Below are 24,898 nucleotides of genomic sequence, written 5' to 3' on the forward strand. Positions count from 1 at the left end.
TTCGATTAGTTAGTTTTTCAGACGCGACACTTTTCCACGCGAATTTTAACCGGAAATAGGCACTCACTTTTAATGGAAATCCAGTTTTGACGCTAATGATCTGCATAATTATTAACATTGTGGTTGAAAAAAAAATCCCTTATTTAACAGCAATACTTCTGGAATCCCGAAGCAACATAAATGGCAACCAAAATTAGCTATTCCCATACCGCGAGAAAGTAATTATCTAATCAGTAGCTGTGCGACGAATTTCTTCATTCTTCCTTCCTGCAATACCTTGAAAGGAATCGGTCTGCCCGTTAGCTAAACGTCTTTTAAGTGAGCACGTCCACAGAATTAATTACGTTTCTCCACACTTTGCCTCTCCCTTTTCCGAGTTGAACATCTCCAAACTCCAATGAAATCAATTTTCATCAGCATCAAGCAAGTAATTTGAGTAATTAATGGTGATTTCTTTTCCAGAACCGAACGAGAAAAAGTACGAGTGACTTTCTTTCAACAGTCGAAACCTCAAGAGGTCGATTTGCCGGATGAACCTGTCGTTTTCACCGACCAAGACTTCATAATGGCGACGACGGTGGCAATGAATGATTCTAACCATGTCGTGTATAATAGAACAGAAAGGTGAGTTTTATTGAGCGATTAATAGAGCCGGGGAAAGAAAAACGGTTTTCATGTTCGGGTGGTTTTATTCGATTTTTACGGTGATGGGATTGTGATTATTAATTGCGCCAAGGCTAAAAGAATTGTATTTTTTGTATTGCCTTGATGTGTGCAGAAAAAAGTAGATCAAAGCTTTATTTGTTGGCGGCGCAAAGAGAAAAAACAGAACACAGGGAGGTTAAGAAAACAGTTCATTTACATTTTTTTGTTATCGCACAATAACACAATTAAAATATTTCTCCTCTTAGGTAAGCCTACGCGTGTTGATATCACTTAAAAATAGCCGTTGAATTTTTCTATCAAGGTCGCTTCAAATATTTTCATGATAGTCCCAACATAATCTATTTCCAGAGCGTTTTTGTTTATGTAGGATAAGTGCCCCAAGAATGGGCCGTGCCTTAATGCATTTTAATTATAGAAATTTCATTTTACAACGTGTTGATGTTGGCATTTTTATCAGACTCTCACACGTCTTTGGAGCTTTCCTAGAGTACGATAATTATTATCGAACAGTTAGTTAATTTAAGATTATCCAGCGTAAAAAATGAAGGTCGATGACATTTCTGCAACAGTTAAGGATAATGTCAGTCAGCTTGGTATTTCGATGATGGGCATTTATCCATTGTTGAATGACATTTCTGAGCTTGATGCTTTAAGAATGATAACTACATATTTTCATTAAAAAGTCTCGAAGAGGTATAATTAAAAAAGAGATTGAACGGCCGTAATTTGTAGTCACCTGGAGAGACTTTAGACAGCCACATTGTTAATTATTCTGCGTATTTTGTATTCACGAGCTGTAAAGCTCTTGCAATTATCAAGTCTAATGATGTCATGTGCTTAACACAACTATTTTTTTTGCCCTCTATGTCCTCTTGAAATGTAACCGTTATTTCATGCTTTATCCAATTTATTACGTGGTTAATATATTCAGTTATATTTTAAAAGCATCACGAACTGCAGACTTAAATGTTTTTACGTGTAGTAAATAATAGAATATCAGTTTGACTTGGGTATTCAATGGTGCCAACGATTAATCTTTTAGGACTTTTATTTTTCATGCATACAAATCAAGACTTTTTGTAGATTTTTGGCTTTGGAATGCCGCGCCGCTTGAAGTTTTAACACGCACAGTCGTATGATCGTATCTACTGGTTTTTTGTACCAACCAAAGACGTTAGAAGAACAAAATTTGCATTTCGAGGCTGTTTTAAGTGCACAATTTTACGCGTGTTAAATTTTTAATTGTTATTTATATGAAAATATTACACCACAATGATGGTACACCACTTCAATGCAAATAACTTTACATGTTCTTCCTGGTTTATTGCACATTTAATGGTGCTGAAAGTCTCAAGCAAATGTTGAAAATTATAATAACAATAAGCAATTTGTTTACATCAAATAAATAAACGGTGCTCTGTAGAATGCAGGTGGCCCAGACACCAATAAGTCTAACAGAAACAAGAAAAATGTTACTGCAATCGCTTGAGAGTGATTCATTTAGGACAGTGTTGCCACATTAAAATTTCAATAGTCCCTAGAAAATCCCAACAAGACTTTCGTAAGTCAAAACAACGTCTTTTTTTTAACTAATTTTTAACTAATGTTCGGCAAGCAGGTAAACCTTCGCTCGGCTGGCAGACTCTAAACCCCATTTTTCCTGCAGAGACGTTTTTGTGGGCGCCAAATTTAAATTGCGGCTCTGTGATTGGTCATTTAGCGAGTTACACAATGCTGATTCTATTAAATTCCTGCTGAATGTCAAACAAGAACTGTCACGTCTGTCAAATCATCATCAAAATTGTCTAATTTCTAAAAATTTTTTTTTGTAAATCGACATATTCTTTGCAGGAAAAATGAATAGATTGTATAGATGTATAGATTTGTCGAAAAATAGAAAAAAAAATCCCTTTTGCCCTCCAATACTTAATCCTTCGATTCTGGGAAAATTCCCCGATCTGGCAACACTGATTTTGAATGTTTTTTCGTAATAAATGTAGAATTTGGAAAGTAGGTGCCAAATTTAAAATGCTGCATTTGATTGGTCATTCAACGAGTTACACAATGCTGATTAAACTCCTACTGAATGTCAAACAAGAACTGTTACATCTGTCAAATTTTCACCAAAATTGTAAGAATATCGCTAATTTCTAAAATTTCGTCTTGGCAAATTGAAAACATAACACAAGAAAATACCTTTTCTCTTTAAATACTTCAAAAATCCCTAGATTCGGGGAAAAACCCTAGACCCGGCAACACTGATTTAGAACATTTTTTCGTAACAAATGCAGAATCTGGAAAGTTGGTAGTCACGCCTCTAATTTTGGCCAATCATGTGGCAGCAGCCAGAAAATTGAAGCTCAAGCGGAAAAAGCATGACATTGTCTGGTGTTACATAATTACACTTTCAATGTCAGGATCTAATGCAATCATTATTTTGAGAACACGTGGCTATGGCAGTACCTAATTGTAATCATTATTAGGCAACAAACATTGCAGACATGTAACAAATCTCTGGCTGCCAAAAATAATTCCTGAATTCCAAATATTGACTATTCATATAACCTTTTTTCTACCTTTTATTACTCAAAAAAGTCGCGATGATGTGAAAATAATCCTGCCTAGCGTCTCAGTAAATTCTTATTAAAATACCCATGATTTGAAACAGAAAAACTCACTTCTTGTAATTGACTTGTTGATTGAATTAATAATGATTTTCATTAAAACTTGAAGCGAATTCTAAACTGTTAACTTGAGGCGCAGATAATATCCTCGCTTCCTCAAGTTACAGTCTCGGAACTCTAGGCTCTAAGATTTTCAGTTTTTCTTATATTATCCGATTTAACAATAAAATTGGGTCAAGCATCATCTTTAATTAAAGCATCTGCAATTAATTGGTAGTTTCAATTCAGTTGAAGCATCAGCGAAAGAAATTACTAACAAGTACGAGGCAATAAAAAATAAAATTTGCTTCGTTTCTTGAGCGTGATGGATTGTGATGGATTACTTGGTACTTTTCCGTTAGCAATTTCCATAACCAACAGTGTTGGTAATCCTGACGCAATTTTGATAACAAAAATGATTAGAGCGATTAGCGAGCAGTTTCTAGAAAAATATTAATTAGCGTCTTCGTTTTTGGACGCTATTAGCGGCTTTCTTTTCACCTTATCTGCGTTATTTATCTTATTTTGTCTACGGTTGATTACCAAAAGCACTGATGGTTAAACACGGACATTTTGCTAAAATTACGTATTTGTGTATTATTAAATATCGATAATAAGCAATGAAACTGATTTTTTATAACCTCAGTGTTTATATTTGTGATTTCGTCTTATTAATATGTTTTGACTGTTTACAATGTTCGAAAATAAAGTCGAAGTAATTTATTTTCATATTTCTAAGCATCGCCTGGATCTAATTTGGAGGCCGTCGAAATCCGACAATAAATCAGGATATTAACTAATTTCGATATATCCCGTTTGATTCAGAGCTTTTCAGCGGCCATATGTCAATTTTAAAAGACCCTTTGGCCATTCACGCTGACATTTATTGTCCATCTAACTTTTGCTCGATTATCATACAAATGATCTCATCCTCTTCCATGTCCCTTTCGAAATTTTCCAGCTGATGAAAAGCCTCATTGTCCGGATAATTACAAACGTGTTGACTCAACCTTCATGAATGTAAGACCAATTTCGGAAAAGCTCCACTCTTTGTTTTAAGTAATTGCAGTAGTGACGTAATTTCCACGTTAGCGCAGGCTCCGGAATAAACGTGCACCAGGAGGTTCCGCGATCGATGGCCGGGTGCCCCGATGACTCCAGTTGTCTGTGGTTATGGTGCAACGATGGTGACAGTGGTGGATGTTTTAAAGACATGACGAAATAGTTTTGCGAATTTTGGTATTGATTGGGGCAGGTACGATCGAACCCGAGAATTGGTAAATTGGGGTCAATAGTACGAGGCGGGGTTTGTTCAAAGTAGGTTAATTAAATAACCCATTTCTTGGGGAGTTAAATTGAAATTGGGATGAAGCTGTGGTTTGAATTCCGACTTTGTTGAACTTGGCAGGGGGCCAGGGAATTTCTGCTTATCATTATTTAGCAGTGTCTTGTAATTCGAGTTTTTTGTGAGCTGGGGGCTATTTTAAGACGTTGATAATTTTTTTGTAAACACTTTAGCAACATCTGGAATGAAAACACTTCGATTGTAGCTGCAGAGGTCATCTCTTACATCACTGCTATTTTTACTACGTACATAAAAATGTTATGTTTACACGACCATCTCCATTAGTCTTCCCACTTTGAGAATTTGAAAGTTGGCACTTTTATTTTCCAGGTTTTTAGTGGAGAAAGTTTTTTCCTTTTTTAGGCTCAGCTTCCGTTTCTTCAACTACATAAACGTCTCGAGTTCCGGAAGAGTATTAATAGAGTCCCCAAGAGTTCCTCGGCAACTCCAAAGACATTTCGTTACGTCAACATTTCCATGTCAGTCGTCCTAAATTTAGCCGGCAGTAGTGCTGAACGTGCGCCAATGCGATACGCCCATGGCTCTGCATGCTCGGTCAAAACTTAGTTGTGCCGGATTAGTCATTCGGAGTGTTTTTCATGATCTTGGTGGAAAAAAAATCTCATTTCTGACGGCAATTTAGCGATTCCCAGGTGATTATCTTGGATGACATCACCGGTGGTTTTTTCAATTTTCGATTTGGCGATCAAATTTTTTGGATGCGCCCTTATTTTTCAGATGAGCGAGCATTCTCGGCTGGAAAAATTTGTTTATCGGCCTCACTAATGATCAATTCTACGCACAGGATACGTCAATAATAATAAGTGTAAAACAAAGTGGGACCAAGTGATATTTTCGCATCCAAGTAGCTTTTACAATTCTCGTGAACGTGAGACAATTAAACTACTTAAAATTCATTAATAAAGTGACCTAAGTTTGAACTGTGATATGAACCTCGTTGGGACCCCAGTTTTAAATTAGCAACATTTTTATGAATTGAGTTGGTACATTATGCCCAGTATGACGACACATGGCGGAGTTTTGTATTACGTGGTCAAGGTGCCCAAAGACCAAGAAGAATTGAGGTATGTTTAATATACCATGTTATTGGCTTTTGTTGCTATCACACCAACACGAAAATCGATGGTTTTTACACGTCACAGGTTTCGCTACGCGCAATAAGACAAACGCTCAAATTTGTTCAATGGGAAAAATGTGACGTGGTGGCTTGAAATTAGCAACAAGTATTTACAATGCCAAGGTTAGTTTCAATTGGCAGCATTTAAAATTATGTAATTCTTAATGACACTGCATTGCCAAGTGGAAGCGCACAAAGAGAGTTCGTAATTGTGTTTTTATCACCTTTTCGGAAATTGCGGGCAACGATGCGGAAAAGCGAAAATTGTCGTTCAACGGAATAAATAATTGATTTCAAATGTGTTGGTAGTCTGCTAATTATAAACAATAATGAAAACAACGTCGGCACACGCAAAACTTCTGAGAAACAAAATTGATTTTAAGTCGAGTTTTAACTGATTTTCTACGAACTTCCGAAACATTTGGATTAGTTTTATGATTATGATTTTGATTAGTTTACATGGAGGGTCCTAGTTGCTAAGCGGGCATTGCGTGACCGACAGTCAGACGGCAGTCTGAGGGGCGTAGTTTGCAAAAAGAAGTTATTTTCCAATATGCTTTACGTCTAGTTCAGAAGTATGAAAAGTTATGGAAAATAAACGTAAAAGACATTTTCAAGGGATTAACCCGTAAATTTAGCAGAAAGGGAAGTTTCGGAACTGAAATTCGTCGTTGCTTTTGCAATATAATCGTATATAAATGGTCGTATTTTAGATAATTTTAATGTTATTATGGTATACCGAAGATTTATACTTATCCTTCTCCTTTTATCTGTGTATGTCGTAATCAAATAAATTAAATGAAAGACCATAAAAGTTGTTTCATTTTTTGAACTAAACTTAAGAAAATCAAAGAAAACTCTAAAGAAATCTAAAAAGTTCAGAAATTTTAAACTCTTTTTAGGAATAGGTAGTTTGTGTGAAAACGAAAATTTCTAAAAATTGAGTTCCTTGCTCAAAAATGTTGGAATGTAGCTCAGTTCATAAGCAACTCAAAAGTAATAAAATTCCTAAAGTGTAATGCTTAGAGATTCATCTAACACATTTTCAAATTGCCAAAGTTATAGAATTTTATAGAAAACAGCAGAAATTTTTGGTTCATCTGAAAATAAAAATTTCTAAAAAATTCCTTATTTAAATCTATTGCAATTTAGCGCAGTTCATAAACAAGTCGAAAGTAGTAAAGCTTCTAAATTAAAATGTTTGAAGATGAAAACTGCTAGAGTTATAGAATTGTAAAGAAAACGGCAGAAATTTATTGTTGATCTGAAAATACAAATTTTTAAAAAATCAATTCCTTGTTCAAAATTGTTGTAATTTAGCTCAGTTCACGAGCAAATTGAAAGTAGTAAAGCTGCTAAATTTGAATGTTTGCAAATAAAAATTGCCAAAGTTACAGAATTTTATTGAAAACAGCAGAAATTTTTGGTTCATCTAAAAACGAAAATTTCTAAAAAATCAGTTCCTTGTTCAAAAGTGAATATTATTTTTTGAATATTTGGAGATGAAAACTGCCAAAGTTACAGAATTTTCTAGAAAACGGTTTAGATCGTCTGAAAATTCTGTTTCTTGTTTTAAAATTTTGTAAGTTGATAAACATATTATCCATAACTCAAATTAAGGTATATTTGAGTTGATGACATCTTTAACACTGTAAACAGCATAAATTATATTTAAATACTTTTACTCAGATAGATAATTTTTCTTGTTTACTTAACATTAATTGCTAATTACATATTTGTGGCAGTGAATATTTAAAATGTTTATCTTAAAATGCCAAACGTAAACTCATATTATAGCTACTGCTTGAATCGAAAGATTTTAAATAAAACGGAATTTGCTCTACTTTTAGCTTGTAGATAACAATTTTGCGTCATATAAAAATTATTCCATCAAAACAACGAAGAAAATGTAACCAACCTCCCACTTACCGTCAATAAAACCAGGAAAAACAATATTTCGAACGCTGCATTCTTAACAAGATCAAATAATTATCTCCTATCTTGACAGTGATTTATACGCTTTTATCAGTGGAAAATGTTATTGCTCAATTTTCATTATATTTCCAAAATTGGGCGTGAAATTGCAAACTCTCTAAAATGAAATTATTTCTCGAAAATTACGAAATATGAGAAGATTTAGTTCGAACTTGAATTTATGCTTATTTTTTTCAGTACGGAAAGCGGCTGGGAGAACCCATTTCGACCAGGAGGCGACTTGAGTAGAGAAGCCGACGAAATAGTGGAATTAATAAAAGGAGGCAAACCAATCACGCCGACACCTGATAGCAACGCACCTCCTTTACCATCCTTGGATGAACCCGACGCAAAGAACCAAACAGCAAACAACATTGGAGAGCCCATCACTCAAAGTCCAAAAAAAGCTAGCGAACTAAACGCAACCCCAAAAAGTGCGAATGGGAATGTACAGAACGACAAACCAGCTGCTCCTGGAGCTGTTGATGTTAAACGAGGGACAATAAAACCAGATGGAGACGTCGAACATGTTACGATAAAAAAGAAACCTAAGTGCAAGTGCTGTGTTATACAATAACTGGTGACAACTATAGTCAATAGACTTGTTACTGTTAAATATTTTATATAGAAACGTGGTGTAAAAAGCTATTTTTCGATTTTTGGGGAACTGTGTTAACTGTGATGTAATTTAGTACAAAGTTGTCTGAGGGGCGAATCGACTTGTGCGCTGTCAAGAGGGCCTAATGGGAATTTCTAACAATAATTACCGCAACATATCAGAGTAGTAATAACGTTTGTGTTACCGCCGCAAGAATTTTTTTTTAGCGTAGATTTTACAACCAATCTCCAGCTGAGGAGTGAACGACTGAAAAGATTAATGTTCTATTGTCTAGGATCGCGGCAAAGCACAAAGTCGATCTGTTACTCAGATAATATCCAACAGATAATAGAAAACAGTTGATAACTCTCAATTTTCTTTAATTTCCGCGTGGTCATAAAATCGAAGAATTTTTTTACACCACCACCAAGTTGATAATGCTTAATGCTTTAACCAGTCACACAAATACTAGTTGTGCTATTTTGTTGAAAGTGAGAATGCTTAATGGTGCATGTTTCTCTGAATCTCTACTTAATTTTCTAAGCAATACTAGTGCTATAAGACCATTTAGTTAAAGAACAGAACTGTTACAATGAAAGGTGTTTCGGTCTTTCTGTTTTGAGGTTTCAAACATCAAAATCAAATTCTAGTCAAAAAAATTTCTTATATGGAAATATTACAGCTAATTTATTATCCACACGTTTTATGTGATAGTAATGTTTTTGTGTAAGTTTTTTATTTATTATGATACGAATACGAGAAGAAAAACCGCAACATTTTTTGTTTGGGCCCAGTATAAATTGAACAATTGTGATTATATACAGTTATATAACTATATTATAAAATTTATAATATTTTTACAAGTGTGAGATGTATTATCCCGTTGTTTGTACACAAACAACACGACTCGTATAGTTTTAGTTTTAAATTTGTATAAACTACAAGGAATATCTAGTACGAGTATTTTTTATATACTTTAGCTCTTCATCTACCTTTTTACTACTACGACAGAAATTTCGGAATAACGGTGTATTCAGTAGATTGATTTAGTTGTATGTTTTACTATTTAACTTAAATGTTCTATCATAAGTACATTTATCGTTGTTAATATTATTTGTTGTGTTTGTGTGTCTGGACTGAAAGTGGGTAAATCAAACATGATCGGCATTATTTTTGGTAAAAAGATATAAAAATTCCCAGAAAGATCTGTCACAAGACGGTTGGTAAATTTCATTCTTTAATGGAATTTATTTATAAAAAATGAAGTGCAGAGATGATTTAATATTTTTAAATATAAGTACATAACGTCCCTTGTTTATATGTGTATGTAAAGATTGCAGCTTATGCTTAAGATGTATAGATTTTAGATTGTAAAATCATGTTTGTTTCATGCACTCCAAACTCTTTTTTAATGATATTTTACATAATGAACTTTATATTGATTTATATATTTTAATCTTTTGTGTATTATATTGTAATATAAATCTGATTTGTATACCAAGCCGCATAGCATTAAATCATTTGTGATGTCACAAAACTCCACTTTTCTTCACACTTTTCGGCTCCAAAAGATTCCTCTTACTGAAGTTAACATTTTTTAAATTATGGAAGCCCTTAATTACTAATAAGTAATCTCAATTTAAGTAATGTAAATATAAGTACGAATATTCATGCTCTCCCTTTTAAAGTTGGTGTTTCTGAAAGTTGCCAGAACTGTCACGATATTGTTTAAACTAAGTAACTTTACTTTTTAAATTTACTTGTGGGCACACCTTTAATTTCGCAATGCTTTAAGTAGGTCAGACGCCAGACAAAAAACAGGTTCACTCACCCTTTTTCCCACTGATGACGTCACACCTGCACCGACTAGATCAGACATGATCTTCAGTTATGTGGCAAAATTGATGCTAATTCTTGAAAATTAGCAACTCCCAGAGGAATCCTTCCATTCCAGAACCTCCAGAAGAGATTTATCTGTGGCACAACACTTCCGCTTTGCTTGAAACTTGAAACACTTTCGCGCCAAAACACTAGTTGAATTTCGAACACTAAACTGATAAAACTGATAAAACTGAGGTTCCCACACAACACCTTCAACCTTATCACTAAAACTGCACTAAATAACACTTGTTCGCGGGTGGAAACTAAGAAAAACTTGCAAAAATTGGAAATTTGAACACAAGACGACGCGAACAGAAGCTAGACGTCACAGACTGGTCGGCAAGGATCGGGAACGTCCGTATCGGCGTTGTCACGTTGCTCTCGGAAATGAACGATAGTTTGCGAAGGGCTGAATTTCATTTTATTTAAAATCTGGAAAATCTTTTGGTAGTTTATAATTAAATAATTGTATAAAAGGAAATTAAAGGCGCAAGTTTTTCCATAAGGTACAGAAAGAAGTTGTAGCTGAACACAGAAAGAAATAACTTAGACGAACCAGAAATTTCCAATATTTTTATTTCGGACGTGTAAACTTATTAGCTTTGATTCTAGGGCATTGAAATTTGGAGAAATTATTATTTTTGACTTGGTTAATGTCTGTTCCAAACTTCAATTTTTTTGAGCGACAGGAACGGATTTTAGAATTTTTTTTTTCAACACGAGCCAATTATTTCTAATATTTTACATTCAGACATGTATTTTTGACAGTTTTGATGCTAGGCTATTGAATTTACAGAGATTACTACTTTTGACTTGTTTAATGTCTGTTCTAAATCTCAATTTTTTTGAACGACTGGGGCAGATTTTATAAATTTTCATTTTTAAGACGAGCTAAAATTTTCCAATATTTTCCATTCGAACGTTTAATTTTGATAGTTTTGATGCTAGGGCATTGAAATTTGGAGAGGTTCTAAATCTCAATTTTTTTAAGCGGCAGGGACGGATTTTAAAAATTTTCATTTTAAAGACGAGCCAGGAATTTCCAATATTTCCTATTCAAACGTGTAATTTTGACAGTTTCGATGCTAGGGCATTGAAATTCAGAGAAACTACTATTTTTTTACTTTGCTTAATGTCTGTTCCAAATCTCAATTTTTTGAGAGACGGGGAAGGATTTTAGAAATTTTCATTTTATACATATAAACATTATATTTTTATATCACATGAATTTCTTACATCGTCACAGCAGAAAAAATCCTCTAATCATCGCCATTTTCAAACCCACCTAATACTTATACCCCCCAGAGCCCCCAGATTGCAGTGGCAGCGACCCAGCTCCCTTCGGCACACTGTACTGTCCAGCAACCCCAGCGCCTCCAACCCCAGCAGCCTTAATTTGTTGAAGCGACTTCAAAATAGCCTCTGGAATTGGTGGAGGCGTCGGTAAATGCGCTCCTTGTGGTTGGAACCCATTTTCGTCAGCAATATACGAAACAGTGATCTTTTGTCCATCAGGTGCTGTATACGTGTAACTTCCAGTCGCAGACTGAGCTTCGTTCTGAGATCCGGCATTCTTCAATTGTCCTTGTTCATCGGCAGAGATCCCATTTCCCGTTTCGTACGAGTAACTGTAGCTACCATCGCCGTTGTTGTTGCTTTCCAGTTTCAAAATTGGGATTTCGGCTCCTGCAGAACCACCAGCAGCGCCTCCACGAGCACCGGCGGCGCCTCCACGAGCACCAGCAGCTCCACTACCACCAGGTCTGGAACCACTTGAGGGTGGGAGGTACAGCTGGGCTGAAGCGAAGCCGACGAGGGCGAGAACTGCCACGATCTGAAAAGGAAATTTGAACGTTTTTATGGTTTTTGGAGTTGTACTTACAGTATTCATGTTGATAAGTGATGATTATTGAGCAAGTGCTTTTGCCTTTTATACTTTAATTCCCACTAAAGATGACACGGAGTAAAACCAGATTATCTATGCACAGAGCAAGGTTGAATTTAATGTGGTTTGCACATTATCGAAAAAATAAGTAATCAATACGCATATTTTGTATTGACCTTAATTTAAATTTTGCTGGAATCTCGTAAAGTAAATTGCAACATGATACGGTGCGACTGGCGGTTTTTAAAATTTTTCACTAATTTATTCGCTTTTTCTACAAAGAGGATGTGAAAAAATCAAATGTTGATCGTTATAATTGTATAATAAATCAGATGGGAAATATTTTAATTTTTAATCATCGCTGAATTAGTGGCATAACGATCATTCTTAACCGGTGAAGCAGTCAAAATAAATAATTAATCTTTTTATTATATTTTATTCGCTTCCATTTTTGGTTACAATAAATAAAACCCTTTCATCCCTTAATCTAATATCTATAACCGTCACTATAAAATCCAGACGTCTCGTAGCTATTATAGGGTCGATACGATCCATCATCCCCATACCCTCTGCGTGCTTCTTCGGCTCTATTTAGCTCCAAAGACCTCAGAATGGCGCCTGGAATGGGTGGTGGAGTCGGAAGATGCGCTCCATAGGGATGAAAACCGTTCTCATCCGCCGTATAACTCAAAGAAATCTGTTGGCCATCGGGAGCTGTATAAGAGTACGAACCTTGCGCCACTTGGGCTTCACCCCCGGTCCCCACATTTTTCAAAAATCCTTGTTCTTGTGCAGAGATACCATTAGCTGTTGAATATGCGTAATTATAAGTCCCATCGCCGTTGTTACTGTTATCAAATTTCAAGATTTGGATGTGGGGTTGACCGTATGCTGAGTAACCACCATAAGGGGTTGAGAAAGGGGGTAAGTATTGGGTGTCTAAGCGCGCGGCTCTCGCCATGAAGACGAGCCCAAACGACACAATCACCTGAAAGTAACAAATTTGATAAAGTCTTGATAAGTTGAGTACTCACTTTGAACATTTTTTGGTGCTGAACAGAAGAAATAATACCGGAAAAGCTTAATCGCAGCTTTTATATAAAACACCCCACTTATTGAAGATGAGTTCGTTGGGCAGATTTCAAAAGGATGATTTTCAGAGCAAGGTCAGTTATGGTTAAATACGGATTTGATTGTTTTAGTCATTGAACTTAGAAAATGGGGGTGACGCCCACCTTCATTATTGCGGTAATAATGGTCATCATTAGGAGGTTTGCGGATGTAGATGTCCAGTTTTTTCGCTCCTAATAGCGGTAGTGCTGTTTTTTCTTAAAGTTGTAAACGGCAGTTCAGAGAAAACTCCGGTTTTATTTGCAAGCTACAATTATTTGTATTAGAGAAACGAGATTTTAAAAATAATTAATGTCGGGTAATATTTATTATTTTTTGTTTCGAACGACGCAGGTTTGATTGGTTTTAATGTGTTATAATTGGTGTTTACTGCAAAGGCATCATTAAGCGAAGTGAGTACGAATTTGTATATTAAATAAAGAAATAGTTCAGTGACGGGCAAAATAATGTGGCACAGCTTTTGAACGATATTGTAATTCAGGCCAAAAATTAAACTGTCGTTGAACTACTAATAGGGCGTTATTTTGATAGTTTTGATGCTAGTGCATTGAAATTTTGAGACATTTCTTTCTTTGACTTGCTTATTGTCTGTTCCAAATCTCAATTTTTTTGAGCTACAGAGACGGATTTTATAAATTTTCAATTTCAGGACGAGCCAAAAATTTCTAATATTTTTCATTTGGACGTGTAATTTTAATAGTTTTAATCCTGAAGCATTAAAATTTGTAGAAACTACTATTTTTAACTTGCTTATTGTTCGTTCTAAATCTCAATTTTTTTAAGCGGCAGGGATGGATTTTCGAATTTTTTATTTTCAAGACTAATCAAAAATTCCAATATTTTCTATTCGGACGTGTAATTTTGATAGTTTTATTGCTAGAACATTGAAATTTGGAGAGATTACTATTTTTGATCTGTTCATTGGTTGTTTTAAAGCTCAATTGTTTTTATTGACAGGGACCGATTTTAGAAATTTTCATTTTTAAGACGAGACAAATTTTTTTAATATTTTCCGTTCGGATGTGTAATTTTGATAGTGTTGATGCTAGGGCATTAAAATTTAGAGAGATTACTATTTCTGACTTGTTTATTGTCTGTTCTAAGTTTCAATTTTTTTGAGATAGCGGGACGGATTTTAAAAATTTTAATTTTTAAGACGAGCCAAAAATTTCTAATATTTTCCATTTGGACGTGTAATTTTGAAAGTTTTGATGCTAAGGCAATAAAATTTGGAAAGATTATTGTTTTTGACTTGTTTATTGTTTGTTCCAAATTTCAATTTTTTTGAACGACAGAGACGGATTTTAGAAATTTTCATTTTTAAGACGAGCCAAAAATTTCTTATATTTTACATTCGGACGTGTAATTTTGATAATTTTAATTTTAGAACATTAAAATTTAGAGAGATTACTATTTTGGACTTGTTTATTGTCTGTTCCAAATCTCAATTTTTTTGAGCAACAGGGACGGATTTTAAAAAATTTCACGTTTCAAAGTCTGATTTATTGTACTCGTCAAGTTTTTATTACTAATACATTCATGAAAAACGATGACTCTTAATATCTATATCCTCCTTGTCCTCCAGAAGACGACCCACCATATCCACCACCTCCCGACGACGAACCTCCATATCCTCCACTTCCTCCACGAGCTTCTTCCGCTCTGTTCTGCTCAATAGACCTCAAAATAGCTTCAGGAATTGGAGGAGGAGTCGGCAAATGCGCTCCTTGGGGATGGAACCCATTTTCATCAGCAGTGTAAGTAATAGTAAACTGTTGTCCTTCCGGCGAGGTGAACGAGAAGGAACCATCAGCAACAATAGCGTCAGGACCTTTCAGACCTCCTTTTTCTTGAGCTGAGATGCTATTGCCTGTTTCGTAGGCGTAGCTGTAGGTACCGTCTCCACTGTTGTCATTGTCTAAACGAAGAATTGGGACTTGTTGACCACTGCTGCTTCCACCGAAAGACGATCCTCCGCTAAATCCACCACTTTGTCCTCCACCGAAAGAGCCTCCTCTTGAAGCACCGAAACTCCCTCGGGAACCGCCACCAGGTGGTAAATATTGGGAGTTAAGACCGGCCGATGCGGCGTATCCAAAAATTGCACAAATAAGAATTACCTGTAAAATTAAAAGAGGAGAAAATAAATTGACTAATATTGACTCATTGCATTCTTACTCGATTCATGATTCCTAATGAAATGCAGATGATGTGGTTGATGACACAAGTGATACTTTTTAAATTCGATCGATCGCTTTTATATGAAAAGTTCCCACTATAAGTGATGAGTATAAACCAATTTATCGAACCAAATTGAGTACGGAGCAAGGTTACTAAACTTAAATGTCAATTTTTTTTAACAATCATCTCCATTCATCTTAAATATGCATTCCTTTATCGTGATGTGACATTGCATTTATTTTAACGATGCTAATTAAAGGTAATTAAAAATTGCCTTGCTCGTTTGCGAAACAAAAATTTGAATAAAATCTAGAAATTACGAATATTCTATTTATTGCTGGCGTTAACGTTATTTTGTAACAAAAGATGTTTGTCACTCAGCGCACATAATTAAATAAAGTCATTTAAATATATTAAGGGTGGATAATGAAATATGAATATGAAAGAGGCGGTTTAAATTTATTCTTTATTAAATTAAAGTTTCCACATAAATTAAAAATACCAAATTATCAGCTTACAAATTGTTAAGAAAGTTTAAGAATTTTACATGAAGTAAAGAAAATATCCGGTAAATTACACAAAAAATTAAAAGATGAATTAATGTTGTTATGGCATTAGTAAAAAATGGTATTAAAAATGTTAAAATTTTTATTTACCTACTTTAGAAAATGGACAAAAAATTTCGAATATTTTGCATTCGGTTCTCTAATTTTCAGAGTTTTGATGCTAGGATATTGAAATTTGGAGAGATTATTATTTTTGACTTGCTTATTGTCTGTTCCAAATTTCAATTTTTTTGAGCGACATAGACGGATTTCAGAAATTTTCATTTTCAAGACGAGCAAAAAATTTACAATATTTTGCATTCTGCGCTGTATTTGTGGTAGTTTTAATGCCAATATAATAAAATTTCGAGAATTTATTACTTTTGAGTGGTTTATTTACTGTTCTAAATTTTATAATTTTTGAACAGCGAAAACAAATTTTGGAAATTTTCACTTAGAGAATAGACCAAAGATTTCAGTATTTTGCATTTGGGGCTAGAATTTTGAAGGTTTGCCAAAATTTGGGCAAATTGTTACTTTTGTGTGGCTAATTCACTGTTTAAAATCTCAAAATTTTTGAACGACGGAGACAAATTTTAGAAATTTTCATTTAGAGAATGGACCAAAAATTTTCAATATTTTCAATTCGGCCCTGTAATTTTGGTTTGTCGGTATCTTTAGGTTATCATCGTTAATCAAATATTATAAAGAGATTTCTTTTTATGAGTATTAAAATAAGTATTGAGAAGTTTTCCTCTTAATAGTGGGCGCTCCAATCATAATTTTGGCAAAAAAAATCCAGAATTGCATAAAGACGTCAAAACTTTCAACTTTTTTGAACAAGTAGGTAATAACATAACTAAATAAAATACCAAACTTCATTAATTGTTGTCGCAATATTTCCACATTATTTAAAGTATTTATTAACACTAATAAACCAAGGAAGCAGTTAAGGGAATGTAGGTGGCTCTCAAATTAGTTTATAACTTTTATTTACTGTAAATAAATATAATTAACTAAATTCCCTCGTGGGCGTCTAAAGTCATGCTGTTCACATACATACAAGACAAGGAACTAATTAAAATTATTGTCTTCCATATCAATCCGTAAAATGAAGAATCAAAGATTTAGCAACTGTCTAATTCAACCTAGAAGTGAATGTATGATGTTCAGCTATTTGAATTTTTATACATGAAACTCCCACCTGGGCTACATGTGTAATCGTGCGACAGCCGAGTGGAAGATACAAATTGAGAAATCAGATTACTGACACGCAGTGTAAACTATTTTGAAAGACGATTAATTAATGAAGTTGAATATAGCAATTAAGATAAAGGTGCACCGAGAAACTAATAATTAAGTAGATGTTATTTTAGAGCTCTGCAAATATTGCGCAGTTGCTATAAATTGTTTATTAAAGTTAACATAATAAAATTATCCAAAGTATCTAAAGGTATCATATGTAAATTATACCTGCTGTGTTTGTGGTGGAAAATAAATTTTCGTTTTTTATTGCTCGTTTTCGCAACTACGGAATTTCAAAAATTGTAATAGTTTGGAAAAGCGAGACGAATCTACTAATTTTTTACGTGAGGTCAGGAACAGTTCAACTCATCATAAATAAGTTAAGTCTGACATTTATTACCAAAAATTGTTAAAAGATTATTAATTAGGTTCTTTGACGAATGGCTGAGTGGTTAACATTGAATAACTTTTAATGTTTATCGTTTTTTGGTGTCTTATCTAACTATTCAGATGACAGCTGATTCTTTGTCACAGATTCTTATTTATTTGATAGGTATCTGAACGCAGAAGCGATTTTAAAGATGACACAAATTAGTAAACGTCAGTTTGACACTTTTTTAGGCGCCAATTTTAAAATGCGGCTGTGTGATTGGTCGTTGATTACTAAAAACTTGACAATTGCTTGTGTAACCATCTATTGTCAAAACTGACAAGTATACAATACAGATATCTCTGGGAAATCCTGTTGTTCTAAAATTGCTTTTTTGTAAATTGTGATTTTCTCTTAATAGAGTAGAAGTTCCAATTGAAGAAATACGCAAAGATTATATCAAAATAATAATTTATTGTCATTAACAATATTTACATTATGTAAGGTACGAATAATACGTGTTGGCATCTTGGCATTTGTTTCGTGGACTAGTATTTGTAACCGCCATTGCTAGCTTGTTGGGTTCCACCTCGCTGTTGTTGTTGTTGTTGTTGTTGAGGAGCTCCATATTGCTGTTGTGGAGCCTGAGCACGACCTCCAAACTGTTGTTGGCCACCGAACTGTTGTTGACCACCAGCGGGACGACTTCCGAACTGTTGTTGAGCTCCAGCGTGTCCTCCAAACTGTTGTGAAGCTCCACCGGTCCGTCCTCCAAACTGTTGTTGGGCACCACCGCTGGATCCTCCAAATTGTTGAGCTCCACCGGTACGTCCACCAAACTGCTGTTGTGCATTTCCGTTGTATCCTCCAAACTGTTGTTGCCCTTGTCCTTGACCAGCATTGGGAGCTCCATATTGTTGGGGTTGTTCACGGTACTGTCCATCATCTCCTCCACCACGAGCTTCTTCAGCTTGGTTGAATTCCAAAGATCTCAAAATAGCTTCCGGAATTGGGGGAGGTGTGGGCAAATGGTCGCCTTGTGGTTGGAAACCGTTCTCATCAGCGGTGTAAGAAACAGAGATTTGTTGACCATCAGGAGCAGTGTAAGAGAAAGAGCCTTGGGCACTCTGGGCTTCATCCTGGGAACCAGCGTTCTTCAAGTATCCTTCTTCTTGAGCCTGGATACCATCACCGGTTTCGTAGGCAAAGTTGTAGCTACCATCGCCGTTGTTGTTGTTCTCGAGGCGAAGGATGGGGATCTGGGCTCCGGCGGACTGACCGGAAGCGCCACCGGAGAATCTCCCCGAAGCATCACCAGAGTACTGTCCCGAGGAGGAACCAGAATATTGTCCTGAAGACCCCGAAGAACCGGAATACTGTCCGGAAGCGCCTCCTGAGTACTGTCCTGAAGCGCCTCCTGAGTACTGTCCTGAAGCGCCACCGGAGTACTGTCCAGATGATCGAGAGCCTCCAGAGTACTGCCCGGATGAAGACCCTCCGGAACCGGAACCGGAACCGCCCCCTTGGTGGGGTGGAAGGTAATTGTTGTCAAGGCGACCACAAGCGGCAAAGCCGAGAAGAGCCAAAGCTAGAACTACCTAGTAAAAAAAACAAATGAATCTGTGTCATCATTGTTTATGCGTACAACTCACTTGTTTCATGTTGAAAGTGAAGATTGGAGAATTGATCAGAAAATGATGATGTTGAGATTCGGCAGTTTGCTTTTATAGAAAACGGTGGCTCCCTCCTAACAAGAAGATGAGCCACATGTGTTGCAGAATAAGATTACCTGCAGGGCAAGGTCGTTAGTAAAAAATTGGTTACTTAAGTATTATCTCATGTGATTCATAAAATCTAATAAAGTGACAGCCGAGTAATTTATAATAATTGATTGGTAACGTAGTCTGCTTTTCTTTAGCTTCCACTTACCCAATCGTGTGGTTTGATATTTAGATTTAGTTGGAGCACAATAGAATTTTTGTTTGGATGAGGGCACTTGGATATCCATATCAAATGTAATTGGTGTGACCTTTTCTTCGCAGGTCAATATGTTTACTTTTCTTCAGTATTTCAACAATAAAAGACCAATTCCCGGATGTTATCAAAGACTTATATAACAATGAACACGACGTTTTTTTAAATTCGAGCGGTTTTAATTGCTGCACCAATTTCGCTGATCCAAATGATTTCTATTTTTAGAAGCAACAAATTAACCTGCCCTTTAAGAACCGCAGTAATTAGGTTTAATTTACTTCATTTGCAACAGATGTCTAGAAAGTATTTGTCTAGTAAATAAATAAGTAAGTAAATAAATTAATAAACACAGTTAAAATTATCCTTCTTGACACCTTTCTAGCCGAATCACATAATATTGTTGCTACACATCATTTGCGCTTCCTGTTAATGATCCATTGCAATTGTTCTTCGCGAAGAAGCATCCAAATCATTTTGTAAATTATGTGAAATAAAAACATGTTGCCTAACTAAAATTAATTAAGCACAAAACGTAGAATCTCTGTTCCACGCTTGTAGAATGTTACGCTAGTCTATTATGCCAGAGCTCGTCTTTCGGCTCATCACCGTTCCCAATAATAATTATTATGCTTTTAGATTATTACAAATCACTCTCGTCTTCCTTTAATTGGCGCAGTAGGTGAGAAATGAGCGAATATTCTCGTTTTATAATATATTTTTACGATCACAGATTTTTATTGCGACACGCTGACACAATCAAATTGTAATTGCGAACTGGGAATCTTGAATATGTAATCACATTATTTCAATTTTTGCTGTTACACAATCGCGCAAAAACAAAAAAAGAAGAATCCATGAGGTGTTTAAAATCATTTAATTGCTAATTTCGCTTTATTAATTTATGTAATAATGCTAAGTACCTAAAGTACAACGGCCAATGATGTTGGTATTTAACGATTCATTACACAAAATGCGGAACTGAATTCATAAAGTCCGAATCGAGATGACTAATCTCGCCAATTAAGTTCACAGCTATTAGAACGTCATTTTTGCAAGTGAACAATGCAATCGAGCTGGAAGTGATAAACTTATTATGATTGTTGATTGTTAATAATTCTGGGCAATTTTTCGGTCTAATTGGAGAAGTCGATGCTTTGGAAATCTTACCAACGCGTGGCGCATCCACCAAAATTGAGCGGAATTTTTCCGTGAAGAAACAGAGACCTTATTTTTTTATGACGGCTATCCTAGGCAATTTATCTTCAAATTCTTGACTATGACGCATTATCTCGCCTATTATGGAAAAGTTAAGGCTGTAAAATCAAATCAAATTATTTGAAAGAGTGCTTATAATTAATAGGTTACTATTGAGTCATCCTCCATTAAGTTAATTAGGAGATGATTTAACACAGTTTTATTTTATAGCACCTGTTTTAAATTAGGCATTGAAAGGTTTATAGTGGAACAGAATAAATGTACTTGGCGCAATGAATTGCTTAATTAAGCAGAATATTTCAGTCTTCTTTCTGGTCGGTTAAAGAAACAAATAGCTGGATTAGCATAACTATTTAGACAGAAGAACAGAAGCTTAATTTGTGGTTTTGCCTTGATTTTTTACTTCTCATTTAAGTAATAAAAGATTAATCGTTTTTCGGCTTATTTCAGTTCATTTGAAAAGGTATTCTCTTAATTGTCGAGTTTTTATCCCTTTTATAAACACACAAAAGCAAAAGTGAATGTTCTGATAAAAAGCCCTGAATTTGAGACGGTCAAATCGATTAGACTAAACGAAGGACGCGATACGAAGAAAAATACTAAAAGCTTTAGATTTTATGGATGTTATTTTGTTTATAAGTTTAATTTTAATGATTGATGAGCAAACTAGGCGTCAGGGTTTAGTAAGTAATTATTATGATTAATAAATATCCACAAAATGTTATACATAAAATTATGTTTTATGTAATCGAAAATTAGAAAGTTTTAATAACTCAATTTGGATTCAAGCACAATTATTATGATCTGTTAGGTTTAGTAATTTATTTTTACTCTTATTCATTTATAATAAAATTTTATGCGCATCCACCATTTTTGCAAATTTTAAGGAAACTTTGAATTTCAAAATTTTGAAGCTTAATATCCTTGGAACTATTGGACAAACAGAAATATGTCCTTAAGACGATTAAAATCATATGTTACATATCCCGAATTCTAAATTTCAAATAGTTGATTTTTATTTTTCAAATTTTTAACGCTCGATATTTTTGAAACTATAACTGATAGGAGTAAAAAGAAACAATCTGTGATCAATTTTTTGGAAATTGCTACTGACATTAGGGAACTCTGCGTCATCATTTTTTTCGCGATTTTTTAAGTAAAAAATCGTTCTTAAATTGATAAAGTTTTAAAAGTCGAAGGTTGGAGTTTTTCGCGAAAATTAATTACTAAAACTATGCCAAATTTCTGATATCGATATCTGGCTTATTTTTTAGAGTAAACTTAAGTTATTATACATCAGTGTACGTAGAATTTTCCGCAGATTTTAAATCTGGGATATAAATTTAGATCCGACAACAAATAACTGAGTTATGTCCGATCAAAGTTTCGGAAAGTGGATTTTCATTTTTTCTCATTTTTAATTCGTAATTTTTAAAGTTAAATATCTCGGAAACTATTTGAGATATTGAGATGCGGTTTGCGTCATTCTTTTTCTCGCCTCATTTTACGTTAGAAAATGTTTTCAAAAGGCCAAAATTCCATGGTCGATTTTTCGCGAAAAAAAATTCCGACTCAAACGATAAAATTTTTTAATTTTTTTTATTTCTGGACATAACTCATAAACTATTTTTCTGATAGATCTCAAATTTGGCCAGTACATAGATTTCGAGCTCCTTCGTCGACTGATGTATAATTCAAAGCTATTAAACGTCGTTTTCATTTTGAAAACATTGATTGAAAATCACCCTAAAATGAAGTTTTCAAAACAGTTTTTGGCCAATGCCCCGTTTATTTATTAAACAAACTCAACAAATTTGGATCTCATTTTACGCAGAATGCCACGCTGAATCCAAAAACATGAGAATTTTTAATTTTTGTCAACAAATAACTGAGTTATGGCCGTTTGAATTTTTGGGTTGTCGCCAGAAGGCCAAATTTTTGAAGGTTTGAAACCATTTGTGCTCAATGTCTCGGAAACTAGGACAAATCGAAGAAACGGTTTTTGCCATCATTTTTCTTGTGATTTTTTAGCTAAGAAATGATTTTCCGAAAGTCGAAAGAGTCAGTTTTCCAGAAAAAACTGTTATGACTAAACCTGTCAATTTTCTTCGGTCAATTTCTCGCTTATTTTTGGACCAATCTTGCGTTATGAGGACTCATTTAACGCAGAATTCTAATATGTGTGAATTTTTAACGTACGTCAACAAATAACTGAGTTATGGCGCAAAATCAAGCGATCGGTGCTCATTTTAGGCAGAATTTCACACAAAATTTAAATTACATGTTATTCCTTAACGCAAGCTCACAAATGGGATAGTAAATTAATTTTTGCTGAAAGCTGTGGACATTAGAAAAACTCAGATACAATAGAGAAAGATGTAGACAATTTGCGCATCCACCATTTTTACAGAAACTTTGAAATTCAAACTTTTTCTATTGGGATAAATTCATAGTACGAGGCTCCAAAAATGTTGCCCAACTGTTCAATTTGTTAATTTTATAGCTTGTCTGTTCTTAAGGAGAATTTATGCGACAATGCTGGATTTGTGAATAAAATTTCGGAAAACAATATTTTGTTTCTGAATGTCATTGTTGGATACTATAAGAATAAACGCACGCATAAAATGGAGGAAGAAACCCAAATAGAGAATTTATTCTGAAAGTCAACAAAAGGGCAAGAGCTTTAAAGGTCGAAAGAGTTGGAAAGGAGCGAGCAGTTTTCGCACTTACGCACTCTTGAAATCTCTTGAAATTACCTCTAAATAAAGAGCATTGCAAGGTAATGTCTTAGTGAATTATAATAATAATTGCTTACTATCAGTAATTGACAGCATTGCCCGGCACATAGTGTAGCAACCTAACAATTTGCAGTCAACAGTTCATTACACCAAGTGTCCAGCAGGTAAGCAAATGCTGTAATACTATCCAGTTACATCATCTTTTTACGTTAGTTAGACTTTTAATGAGATTGTTTTATAGTTAATAGTCGACTTAAGTCACAATTTTGATACGTCTGCAATTCCAATATCTTTAGCCTTTCAACTCGATGCCTCACAGTCGCAACCTTAAAATTAATAAAATTAGTCATTTCCAATTAATTGAATGCGATCCTGGCAGTAGCAAATGTCACATTTAATGAAAACTATTAATAATAGCCGCAGTAATTAAGTCTTAGATCATCGCCAAATTATTTTTACATAACTTTTTTTGCATCGTCCATGCACCTTGTCTGTGGTTTCAAATTTCTAGTGACCGCGGGTCATCAACTCTGCCACAAAAAAAAACTGTTGGTGGCTAATAATTTAGAACAATCCCAGTGTAATTTCAAAATTACTCGCTAATTGTTTGATTCGTGGCAATGACTTAAACGAGATTAACGTCCTGTAGCACGATGCAATTACTGTGATACCTGGGCTCTAAATAAGGCCAAAACATTAACGACGATATAACCTGAAATATATTCGTGAAATGTTATATACATCAAACTCATTCTAGAAATTTTTTGGTTGCATCGTTTCACAAACTGATTTTAGGAAGCCCGAGGCGCACGAACCAGTAAAGCACAGAAACATTGCATCATTATTTCTATGATTAGTCTGAACTAATATTTAGATGTACCAGTTCTTGCAGACGAGCCGGCGAACTGGGTCAGATGGTAGACTATAGTACTCTCACTTATTGGTACGATCAACAGCTTCCGCAAAATTGAAAAATTTTTGTTCGCACACATGTCACCGCAGATTTGTGTTAATTAAATAATTGAGATGATCCACAATCTTGGCAGGAATGTCGACATGGATTTTCGTGGATGTAATTTACAGAAAATTGGTCTGAATAATTACATCAATTACCGCTGACTATAATTAAGCGAGTACAGCGAGTACGTGTGAAAATTTGTAGATTAAAGATATATTTTTTACTATTAAAAATGATGTAATGCAGAACATTTAAGTCTTTAATGTGTGTAGGTATAACGAATGTGATTTATTCCCTTTCAAATATAATTGCAAATCTTACGATATCGCGGTGGACGTGCATATAAACGAAGGTATTCTGCCATTTAGTTTGATGGTTTAGTTACAGTAGA

At 34.7% G+C, this 24,898-nt stretch overlaps 5 protein-coding genes across 6 annotated transcripts in view; 1 reads left to right on the plus strand and 4 right to left on the minus strand.

Moving 5' to 3' along the window:
- LOC148179946 (uncharacterized) overlaps positions 1-9,921 on the plus strand; it is a 31,913-nt gene extending 21,992 nt beyond the window's left edge. Inside the window, exons 3-4 of the mRNA XM_088050725.1 lie at positions 463-624; positions 7,985-9,921. Coding sequence (XP_087906851.1) covers positions 463-624; positions 7,985-8,363 — 541 coding nt within the window. The 3' untranslated portion in view covers positions 8,364-9,921. The remainder of the gene's footprint in view (positions 1-462; positions 625-7,984) is intronic.
- Positions 9,922-11,512: 1,591 nt separating this feature from the next.
- On the minus strand, positions 11,513-12,215 carry LOC148179947 (endocuticle structural glycoprotein SgAbd-2-like). The gene is made up of 2 exons (XM_088050831.1): positions 12,148-12,215; positions 11,513-12,099 (listed from the first exon to the last, which is right to left on the minus strand). The coding sequence occupies exons 1-2, from the start codon at positions 12,154-12,156 to the stop codon at positions 11,551-11,553; spliced, it is 558 nt and encodes a 185-aa protein (XP_087906957.1). The 5' UTR covers positions 12,157-12,215; the 3' UTR covers positions 11,513-11,550.
- Positions 12,216-12,600: 385 nt separating this feature from the next.
- Positions 12,601-13,526, minus strand: LOC148179948 (endocuticle structural glycoprotein SgAbd-2-like). 2 transcript variants are annotated; one of them, XM_088050455.1, is made up of 2 exons: positions 13,386-13,526; positions 12,601-13,138 (listed from the first exon to the last, which is right to left on the minus strand). In XM_088050455.1, the coding sequence occupies exons 1-2, from the start codon at positions 13,413-13,415 to the stop codon at positions 12,638-12,640; spliced, it is 531 nt and encodes a 176-aa protein (XP_087906581.1). In that variant the 5' UTR covers positions 13,416-13,526; the 3' UTR covers positions 12,601-12,637. The 2 variants fall into 2 exon arrangements, with proteins under 2 accessions (XP_087906581.1, XP_087906582.1); XM_088050456.1 differs by having other exon boundaries at positions 13,185-13,526.
- A 1,311-nt stretch (positions 13,527-14,837) lies between these two features.
- On the minus strand, positions 14,838-15,507 carry LOC148179949 (endocuticle structural glycoprotein SgAbd-8-like). The gene is made up of 2 exons (XM_088050454.1): positions 15,460-15,507; positions 14,838-15,401 (listed from the first exon to the last, which is right to left on the minus strand). The coding sequence occupies exons 1-2, from the start codon at positions 15,466-15,468 to the stop codon at positions 14,838-14,840; spliced, it is 573 nt and encodes a 190-aa protein (XP_087906580.1). The 5' UTR covers positions 15,469-15,507.
- A 2,643-nt stretch (positions 15,508-18,150) lies between these two features.
- LOC148179950 (uncharacterized) lies at positions 18,151-19,819 on the minus strand. Its single transcript, XM_088050544.1, has 3 exons — positions 19,552-19,819; positions 19,275-19,411; positions 18,151-19,220 (listed from the first exon to the last, which is right to left on the minus strand). The coding sequence occupies exons 2-3, from the start codon at positions 19,281-19,283 to the stop codon at positions 18,171-18,173; spliced, it is 1,059 nt and encodes a 352-aa protein (XP_087906670.1). The 5' UTR covers positions 19,284-19,411; positions 19,552-19,819; the 3' UTR covers positions 18,151-18,170.
- Positions 19,820-24,898: the final 5,079 nt, after the last annotated feature.

The sequence above is a fragment of the Gnatocerus cornutus genome, chromosome 2 (assembly GCF_029298725.1).
Source record: "Gnatocerus cornutus isolate USDA-ARS CGAHR chromosome 2, icGnaCorn1.1, whole genome shotgun sequence".
NCBI lineage: Eukaryota > Metazoa > Arthropoda > Insecta > Coleoptera > Tenebrionidae > Gnatocerus > Gnatocerus cornutus.